Genomic DNA, 10,220 nt, shown 5'->3' on the forward strand with positions numbered 1-10,220 from the left:
ATTCTGTTGTTCAGTTTAAGACCAAACCAAATGGTAGAACTGAAAATGAGACAAAAAAAGTTAAAACATTTGATTAAATGGCAGTGCAAAAAACACAGATGTGGAGTATTATGGCAGCTAACTATAAAAACAAAAGAAAATATTTTATATATTGCTTCTATGTTCAGTACAGAAAAAAGTTGTTCTATAATATTATTATAAACACAAAATTGTCAAAATTGCAACAAAATAAATTATCACAACCTGTTTTTTTTCTTTCTTAAAAGATGAAAATCACAAGTCAGCAAATTTAACACTGATGTGTTTTAAAAAGTTTCTGCTTTGATTATGTCACCATTATGATTATTATAATAGGTTGTTCTAACTAGATAAATACACAAAAAATGCACACACAATAAGTTTTATTGTACAGTGGTTAATATTTTTCTATTAGTGAAAAGAATATCTTAGTTAAACAAAATAATTGTATCAAACAGTAATGAAATCAGTCAAATGGACTACACATAATTTAATTGGTTATTTAACTCATAGAGTTCCAACAGAGATTTTGTAAGTGTAATGGCAATAAAATATTTTTAAAATACTTGATTTAGTTTCACAGTGCATAAGCATATCAGGATTTTGACAACAAACTGAAGTGAGTTAAGATCTAAAAGAGATTTAAAGCTGAGTTAAAACTTTGATGTTTAAAGCATATTCACCACATGTACTGGCATGGCAGAAATGGGTAGAAAAATGTAACAATTTTATATACACTGGATAAATAAATTAACTAGTTTAATAAATAACGTACTTGTCATAAATTTTCAAAAGGAAGGTAACTTTAAAGCTAATTCATGTGTTATACAAGCTGTTTTTAGCTAGAAGTTTGCAATACAATTTTCTTGCAACATTCTAACCACAACAGCATACAACCAATTGTAAAAGTGAAAATTTTATCTACTCTGATACAGACCATTAAATAAATGGACTTTACTACATTATGCACCAGCTTAACTCAGGTGATAATCCACTTCCCAAAATAGCATTATTTGTGAATAACTGGAACTAACAATGGGAACTCTAAGCCATGGTTTTTAAAATGGAAAAAAATAAATGCCAAAGCAATTTTACCCTGGTTACAATAAACTAATACAGTATTTATTACAATATGTTTTAGTTTTAGTCACAAGCAATTCTCAAGTGTTTACAGTGTTGGCCATGAATTTAATTTAAAAAAAAAAAACAACAACTTTCAAACTAACTAACCAAAAATAAACTCCTACATCGGGATAGTTATTTGTGTGTAAACAGCAATTTCAACCAATTTAAATTGTATATTGTGTTTTAAGTGTGTTAAAAATTAATAATGTGCAAATTGTCAGACAATAATAACTGCTTTAAAATACAAATTATAAGAACATTCTAATAATACATGTAGTGATAATTTAGTTCCATATAAACAATACTTGTATTAAAATGATCAACTGGTTTGTGTGGAAACATTAATTTGTTGTTACAACAAAAAACATTTCTATGAAGCAGGACAATGTACCTGTTTGTTCAGAGAAGAAGATAATTTGATACACATTGCATCTAGTGAACTGTGCACAACACAAGCTTCTAACCTAGTTTATGTTAGTATAGAAGAACAGATAGTCTTCTCAATATTCTTCTACATTCAGCTAGTGCTCATTTGACTGATGATTTTTTACCATAGCTTAGGCAATCTCAATATTTTCTTTCATCATCTGCTTGAGAGCAATGCTAGTATCTCTGTGGTCAATACTATGGTCAGTTCAGGCTATCCCAATATTTTCTTTCATCATCTGCTTGTGTGCTATGCTGGTGTCGCTGTCCCTGTGTCCCCCACTACTCAGCTTGTGTGGAACCATGTGTTGGTGGTGCTGGCTGCTGGAGTTTGTGTGTTTGCTGGGAGGGTGGTGAGCAGGTAAGTTGTAGGGGATTACCTCAGTCCAAGACGAGGAGTTGATGTTAGCTGTGTACATGGGTGTGTCCCACCAGGATGTCCCGTCGTATCGAGAAATGATGCGTGGGGATGAAGGCCCGGGGTCAGATTCTATCATTTTCTGGGGCAGAGAATTCTGACTGTCTAATATTTTGAGATGTTTGTTGTTGACTGCCCTTGGGTTGGGCGGGGTGATCTGGGTCAGGTGGTCAGTTGCTGGCAGGGCCAGCTGTGTGTCCAGTTCAAAGTGTTCACTGTGCCAGCTGTACGGCCGCGCTGACTGGACAGACAGCATCATGTCTGGCATCCCTGCGGCCTGACAACATGACGACCACCGACGAGGATCTGTTTCGTGTGAGAGGCGGGTCAAACGAGAATCTGTTGATCTCACAGTTGATGTATCATAAGAAGATCTAGACCCAGACTGAGAGCGGGAGGTCTGCATCAGGGAGGAATCATTACATAAAGCTGTAATGAGAGGTAGAGAAATGGCATGGGACTGACCAAGGATTTGCTTCAGCTCAGGATGCAGACTGCCCTTGTTATGTCCAGGTTGAGTGCCAACACTGTCCTCCACTTTCTCTTTCATCTCCATGTCCTTGTTGCAAAGGTTCTCTTTGTTTTCTTCCATTTCTTGTGTCATACTTGCTTCTGTAGAAGGCTGGAGTGAAAATAAAGAAAATTAAGTTTTGTACCTTAGAAGTGAGAGATGAATATAAAAAAAACAACCAACACATTAACCAAAACAGTAATTAAAATAAAGCCAAAACACATTAGGGATAACTAAAAGAAAACTGTTATTATAATAAAATTAGTCACCTGATTGGAGAGGACTTCCTTGGGTTTAGCATTAAAGAGGTGGTACTCAGGTGGCTGCTGTTCCTGTGCCTGCTGGTGGTGGCTAGAAATGTTCTGATAATGTTCCTGTAGTTGAGCCAGACTGTTCAAAGGTGTCTTTTGTTCACCTTTTGCCTGCTGTTCCATCAGATGTACTGCCCCCTGCTGTAGAGCCAGCAGATAATGCTCCGTGGCCCCTCTCCGGGCCCCCTGTACAGGCTGACTGAGGCTGGGGTTGTGACTATCTTTTGTTGGCTGAGCATCCAGAAGTAACTCGTTGGTGTGTATCTCAGGTTGCAACACTTGGGTGGTTTGGGTAGAATAAATATCAGCTCTGGGACTGCTCACAGTCGGTTTATATTCTGGCGGCGCTCTATGAGCCAGGGGTAGTTTGAACACATCATGTGCAACATCCCTGGGTGAACCTAGGGTTTTGTACACATCTGTGCTCTGAACTTTGAACTGTTGCTCAGTGAGAGTTCTGGGGGAGCCGAAAGACTTGGCATTACCATAATGCTCTGAAATGTTAGCCCTTGGTGAGCTTAAAGATTTGTATTTTTCATTATAATCAGGAGGTGGGTTGAGTTGTTTATACTGTGAACTGATCTCCCTTTGGGTGCCTATGATTTTGTATTGCTCTGTAGTGTCTTTGTTGTAAACAGTTGTACCAGTTTCTTTAGTTGATTTCAGAGATGAGAAGTTGAGTGTACTGGGAGGGGAGGGACCAGATGTTTTCTGAACTGAACTTGGGGTTAATGCAAAACTTGGGGAACCACTAGCCCCCACCCCACTCTTTCCCGCTGTCCCTTGAGTCACAGGTCCTGTCAGGGCCCAGTGTTCTGATGGAGGTAGAGACAAGGGAGCTAACTTATCAGGGCCTGTCAAAATGCCAGACACAGACACTGCACTGTCCCCTGATGTGTTTCTGTCCCCTGAACTCAGCAATGACCCCTGCAGCAGCTTGCTGAAACTGTCCTTCCTGCCACCGCTCCTCCTCAGCCCCGTGTAAGAATGGCTGTCATTGGTTGGGGTGGTTTGAGTTGGGCCAGTTGCACCAATCAGGTAAACAGGAGTCTGCGAGTGTCTGGCACGCCAGCTGCCATTGCTACTGGTGGGCGAGAGCTCTTGAGGTGAAGGGTTTATGTTCTCTGATTTACCTAATTCAAGGCAGTGGGGGATTTGGCTTGGACTAGTTTTGTTGCTCTGTGGACTCTGCTTAAAGCCTGCTGGGATAAAGACAGATTTCTCTTATAGAAAAAATTACATAACATTTACAAAATTTGTTGTTTCTTTAGGTCTAAAGATAGCTAAACAATAAAAATAAATTTTTCACCTGAAAAAAGTTGAAATTTTGACTTGATCTGGCTAGGTGTGTTAGATAAAACAGCTCTTGGTGGGCAGTCTATCATGATTTCTCTGCTGTGATCTAGAAATGAAAATTGTTAGTTTTATTTTCAAACATCATTTGTTTAAAGTAGTTAAATTGCTTTGTTTTAAAAATAAATATGGATCATTGTTTTAATCTACAATTGAAATCTAGTTAATAATTCCATTTACCATCTCCATCATCAAAACTGACAGCCATCCTATCACTAACAATACCACTGGTAGTGTTAGAGCTGGCATCACTTATCACAGAGAACCTCTGATTGCTGCTTAGACCTGTAGCACTAAGGGACTTGCTGGGACTATGCTGGAAGTGGCTCCTGTCTCTGGAGTCACTGTAAACATAAGACTCCCTGTACCTCTTTTGATCTGAAACACACAAAGTTAATTCTTCAAGTTTAAGAAAACAATAATAATGAACATTATAGGCCTATAGCTAACTGTTTAAAATCAAATTACAATGAATTGCTAATCAAAAGTCAACGTTTCTGTCTTGGGATTACTACATTTTTTTAGCAAAAATGTTAAGCCTCTTGGTATTTTAAAAGACACACTGCCATAATAACGAGTCAATTTTTAAAAATTTCAGCTTCAACCTTAGATTATGTTAGATTAAAAATAAAACAATAATTTCTATAAAAAATTGAAATTATAAGGTACATGCCTTCATTATCCAAATGTTGAATTTCTAGTAGTTTAGGTTGAATGGCCATTTGAAACATATGTGTGCCACGACAAATGCTAAGCAAATATTTGGACTTGATGTCGCAGTCTGTGTAGTAAATAAACCTTCTTCCACCTGCACTTTGGATTGAGCGGATCTCAAATTTCTTTTTCTGGAAATAAAGTATGAAAACCAATTTTTATCAATAAATTATTCTTCTTTAACCTTTTTATAAATAAAATATATTATAAACAAAGCCTGGAATTCCAACTTACATCAAAATATAATTTCCCAATATCTCGCCACAAGAATGTTGATATGTGATTTTTATAGCCAGCATCATCCTGTAACACAACAAGACTTAGATTTTTAAAATTGTTCCAAAAGTATATACCAAAGTAAAGTCATAATAAATCAATTATGTCTAGATATTAATTTTATATTACAAAAAAATCAGCCTAAATTTGTCAATTCTAGGTAACGTTTTAAAAAACTTTTTTTTCTATCTTAGGTTGCAAAACTTACTTCATAAACCTCAACTCCCTTAGCACAAATTGCCAACCATGTATTGACAGCCTTGTCAGTTTTCCGTTTCCGAACAGTGTAAAAATGTAGGTTGTGGGCACCAGGAGGCGTGGAAGCATTTCTGATGTAGCGTAGCTCTGCATCATTTCTTGTCATGTTGTGCAAGTCCTTGTGAATAGTAGGCATATTGCTTGCCAGATAAGTGGCTCCATGTCTCTCAACCATCTATTTAGAACAATAACATTGTGAATGTTAAAACTGTATTTAAAAATATCCTATAATATATTTATATATCTATACACACACTTTACACACACTAATATTTCAGTACAAGAATCATTGTCAATTTTAAACTAGAAAAATAGTCCTAAAAATAAAACAAGTACCCAGTAAGGAAAATACAGGATAGGGTTAAAATATCCCATCTCGTGTCTTTCAGGGAGATAATTTCCATGGTCTGCTTGTAAGGCATATCCTGCAAGTTGAAAACACTTCTCCTCATTGTACAAGTGATTGTATTGGAGCACATTGTCTTTGAGTTGTAAGTAATACTGATGTCTTGTCACCTTCTCTCTGTGGGGAGAGAAAATTGGTTTACTTCAACACATGCCAACTATTAACTTAAAACAATTTTTACGGTAGAGTCAGAGCATAAAACATAAGGAAATAATCACTTACCTTAACAAAATAACTTGATCAACATAAAACTGCACTCTAAACCAAACAGTGATTAAAGGTTTCCCTTCACTATCCACACCCTTTAGATAAAGAAGTAAATGTATATTACGGCCAATGTGAAAAATGTTTCAGCATTAAACTTGCAGTGTAGTACACAAGTAGAAATATTTAATTTTATTATGACAATATTTAACTTAATTCAACTTTACTAATTAAACAATGTACAAACTAAAAAGTAAAACAGCATGTACCTCCCCATTGCCAGATTTCCATTGTTTGGGAGCTAACTTGTGTATTTTCTCATCCAGCAGTATAAAGTTGTATTCATTGTCTAAAGTTGAGATAAAAAACAAACCAATAAATTAAAACCTGGAAAACCCAGTGTCATGTTTTTATTTAAAATTCTCATAAAATATACAAATGATTTTAAAATACTTTTTTATACCTTTCTTGAAAGCAAGCCCAAAGTATTCAGTTTCTCTCAGACTCAGGTGTCCAGCAACTTGATTGAAAACTTCTTGAAATTTGGATTTGACATCAACATGAACAACATGTTGGTCCCCATTCAACAAAACAACATTGACAAGTTTTCTTTTTTTCCCTGCTGATGCTGCTGCTACAGGCTTTGTAGTCATGTTCACACCTCAACTGGGATCCAGGGCACTTAATGGTGCGTCCATCACTACTTCACTCACAGACAACCTACTGAATTAAAAAAAATATTTTAAACATATTTTAAAATACTGTTTTTCTTCTCCATTATTAATTAATTGTACGGTTTTAAAGGGCATTTCTTTCAACACAATTAAATACTACATGTCAACATGTTATGTCTCATACAGGTGGTTTACTCCAACTTGAGCCTGCTTTTTTCTTAAACTTCTAATAGCCAAGCTCATCAAAGCATATCTAATTTGTAAAGCAGTAAAAAGTGTGCATTGGTAATAGTTACATACTATTTGTGCAGTACAACAAGAAATGCAGGAGAAAACAAACAATTGATAAAATATTGGCCTAAAATATTCAAAATAGTTTAGTCTGAAAAGTGAATTCACAACAGTAAATGTACCAACCAGACCTAAATAAAAATAGAAGGGCAAGATCTGGTGACTTAAGTAGAGAAATTTACCTAGATGGGCAGTACTGTTAAAAACATGGATGAATAGAAGCAGACTTATAAATAAAACATATAATAATATATAAATAAAAGGTAAAGCAAGATAAGCCTTCAACAAACTAAAAAATTGTGTGGGACTTTTTTGACTTGAGGACCTTCAACTCAAGATTAATGTAAGGGCTTTTTGAATGACAGTAAAGCCAGATTTACTTTACGGATAAGAAACAGATGAACCACCATAAAAAAACAGAGAAATACAAGTATTAATCAACACATGCCTCAGAAGAATATTTTCATATTCACTGGTCCAACACAATTACCAACAAATACTTATTGCAGAGAACAAAACAACAACATGCTGAAGATGACATCCCTGAAAGAAAATGATGAATTGACCATGCACCCAGGAATCTGATGACCGACATTGATAGACAGACCCTAACCTGGAATCCCCATAGTAAAAAAGAAAAACCCGGAGATGTGACTTGAAGAACAACACAAGAAAGATGGGCATCTACTACTACTAATATATAGCTTAAACAGGTTTAATTTGTACCCACAACTTTCATTGTTATTCACCATTATCAGATGAATGAAGTATGGGCCTAGTTGCAAACTTTTAAAAACTATTACCCATATAAAGCCTGGCTGATTACATGTTTTAAATATGACTAAGTGGATACTAAAATTTAGTTTTTCTGGTTTAAATACTTTTTTTAAAGAATATATTCTAATCCAGTATAGTAAAAAATGAGACTCATAGTTTTGCCCATCTGGTTCCATAGCAATGGGTGAGGTCCATAAGCATCCCTATGTGTTTTTCTTTAAATGTATCAATTCCACTTAAAATAAGACAATATTTTAGTTCTTATATACATCTACCGAAAAAAAATAATAATGTAGAGTAACAAATTTATGACAAAAATGTGGTATCTGAAAAGCAGCTTTTATTTAGTTACTTCCCTTCTTTTTGACAACATTTAAAAAAAATTCTTTTTAATCACTTTAAAAAAAAACCTAGCCTATATTTTGGTCCATTGCTAATATCAAAGAAGCACACAATGTTGTGGACCTTCCTGGTAGTTACAATATATGGTGTATTTTTTCATTATTAATGAATTTGTAAATAGCTTCATATTTGTAGACTATCTTTTAATATATTTTAATTCACACTGTTAAAGTATATTTTTCTAAATAAATTCCATTTTGTTCGGGGGCGGTATGCCTGGAAAAAAAAGAACTCTGGTTGGGTACATGCAGCAAAAGATGCATACAAGCAAATGGAACACATTAAGATGATTAAGTGCTTGAGTGGGACCCCAGGGTAGGCAGTAGGCTAAAAGAGAGGTCATCCAAAACTGTTCTAATGTAGACTGCAGTTATACTCAGTTATAGCATGGCAGACACCAAAATACATAGACTGGGACCAGACAAAGTGGGAGATTGGTAGGCCCTACACTCCACAAGGAGTAAAGAAGACCAAGTCAAGCAAGTCACTTAATATTTTTACATACGTAGGCTGACTTACTTAGACTTTTAGAGGTCTTAGTGACAAAATGGTATACAATACATTAAAATTAATTTTTTTAGTTAGTATTTAGTCAATTTAGTGTTAGTTCTAGATCTAGTATACAACATCTGAAAACTGTTTAATTTATTATCACTACCCTATTCTTGGCTCTAGTCTCACTCTAGATCTAGTTCTTGTCTAATGCTAGTTCTGATCCCAGAATCTAGATCTAGGTCTAATACTCTAATGTCTTTTAATGAATCATGATGAATCTAGATCTAGATTCTATCTATTTTACTAGAGAGTAGAGTCTAGATTCTCTAGTTCTAGTCTAGATCTAGTACTAGTAGATCTAGATCTCTAGATCATCTAATTCTAGTGACATCTAATCTAGTTCTAGATTTCTAGATCTAGAATCTAGATGCTGGTCTAGAAATAGATCTTAGATCTCTTATGACTTATAAAATATATAGACTTATAGAGAGTCTAGATCTATACTATACTAACTAGCCTATAGATTGTAGTCTAGATCTAGATTATAGTTTATTAAAATAAAATAAATCTCTATTTTAGCAATTTTAGGGCCTATTGACTATTGACCTATTCTGCCTATTGTATTTTAACTATTATTTTGAAACTATTCTCTAGATCTAGATTCTAGATCTAGAATCTAGATGAATCTAGATCTAGAAATCTAGAGTCTAGATCTCTAGATATTCTAATTCTAGTCAAGTAAGCCTATTGTGATTAATAATAAAAATAAATCTAAGACTAAGACCTACAATACAGTGACGAATGGAACATCGACACTATTAACTAAATTAAAAATAAATGACGTGTGTTGTCACCCTCACCCTCTCGGCAACACCACTCTTCTTTGGCGTTTCGATAATATCGGGGTCAACTTACTTTATAAAAGAAATTTTAAACAAATAGACTAGTTTACCCTTTTTAAAGCAATTTCAAACAATCACCAAATTTTAAATGAAAGTAGTGTTTAATCCAAGCATTACTACCAACCTTAAAGGCAGTATGCAGAAGAAAATAGCACAATGATTAAAAAAAATGCCTGTAATAAACAATAAGACTGAGAAAACTGCTAATGAACCACAAAATTCTTTACATTCCAAGCCTCTTTGTATGGTTGCTCAATGTTGCTTGACCCTAGTTTTTTAATCTCCAAACCTTATTGTACAAATTATAGTTTGTACATAGAATTTCGCAATATAAAGATTAATCAGATGTAGATCTACAATAATTATGTTTTTATGCATAAAGTGGATGGAAGTTAAACGCGTTATACAAACACTTTTTTGTAAAGCAAAATAAATAAAATTACAATTTTGTTGGAGAGTTTGTGGAGCCTTCATGACCTACATTTTTAGGTCAGCAATGCGTTTCACATTCATGACCCCGGAGGGCAACCTTGCATACAAGCTATTATACTATTTTTAGCTGTGGAAGTAACGTTAGGAGGTTTCCCAAATACTCGCGATATTATCCGACGGATTTTATGCATTGATCTGCAATCTAGTTGTTCCTGCTTGTTCGGCCT

General features: G+C 34.8%; 1 protein-coding gene across 6 annotated transcripts; it reads right to left on the reverse strand.

The window, feature by feature from the left end:
* Window positions 1-1,705: 1,705 nt before the first annotated feature.
* Window positions 1,706-9,815, reverse strand: LOC131951417 (protein expanded). Of its 6 annotated transcripts, none has more exons than XM_059313827.1 (12): window positions 9,789-9,815; window positions 6,484-6,743; window positions 6,290-6,369; window positions 6,039-6,118; window positions 5,747-5,933; window positions 5,361-5,585; window positions 5,111-5,179; window positions 4,836-5,007; window positions 4,343-4,540; window positions 4,119-4,211; window positions 2,768-4,008; window positions 1,706-2,609 (listed from the first exon to the last, which is right to left on the reverse strand). In XM_059313827.1, the coding sequence occupies exons 2-12, from the start codon at window positions 6,671-6,673 to the stop codon at window positions 1,779-1,781; spliced, it is 3,366 nt and encodes a 1,121-aa protein (XP_059169810.1). In that variant the 5' UTR covers window positions 6,674-6,743; window positions 9,789-9,815; the 3' UTR covers window positions 1,706-1,778. The 6 variants fall into 6 exon arrangements, with proteins under 6 accessions (XP_059169810.1, XP_059169804.1, XP_059169806.1 ...); XM_059313821.1 differs by having other exon boundaries at window positions 2,768-4,011; XM_059313823.1 differs by having other exon boundaries at window positions 2,768-4,011; window positions 9,686-9,793.
* Between the last annotated feature and the right edge of the window lie 405 nt (window positions 9,816-10,220).

Source organism: Physella acuta, unplaced genomic scaffold (genome assembly GCF_028476545.2).
Source record: "Physella acuta isolate Inbredline_101_S28 unplaced genomic scaffold, ASM2847654v3 ptg000811l, whole genome shotgun sequence".
Taxonomy (NCBI): domain Eukaryota; kingdom Metazoa; phylum Mollusca; class Gastropoda; family Physidae; genus Physella; species Physella acuta.

Coding starts and splice junctions, on each gene's coding strand:
- LOC131951417 (XM_059313821.1), bottom strand. CDS start 6,673: ATGACTACAAAGCCTGTAGCAGCAGCATCAGCAGGGAAAAAAAGAAAA. Junction 6,370..6,483: donor TGGGCTTGCTTTCAAGAAAG/GTATAAAAAAGT, acceptor TCTCAACTTTAG/ACAATGAATACAACTTTATA. Junction 2,610..2,767: donor AGGAAGTCCTCTCCAATCAG/GTGACTAATTTT, acceptor TTTTCACTCCAG/CCTTCTACAGAAGCAAGTAT.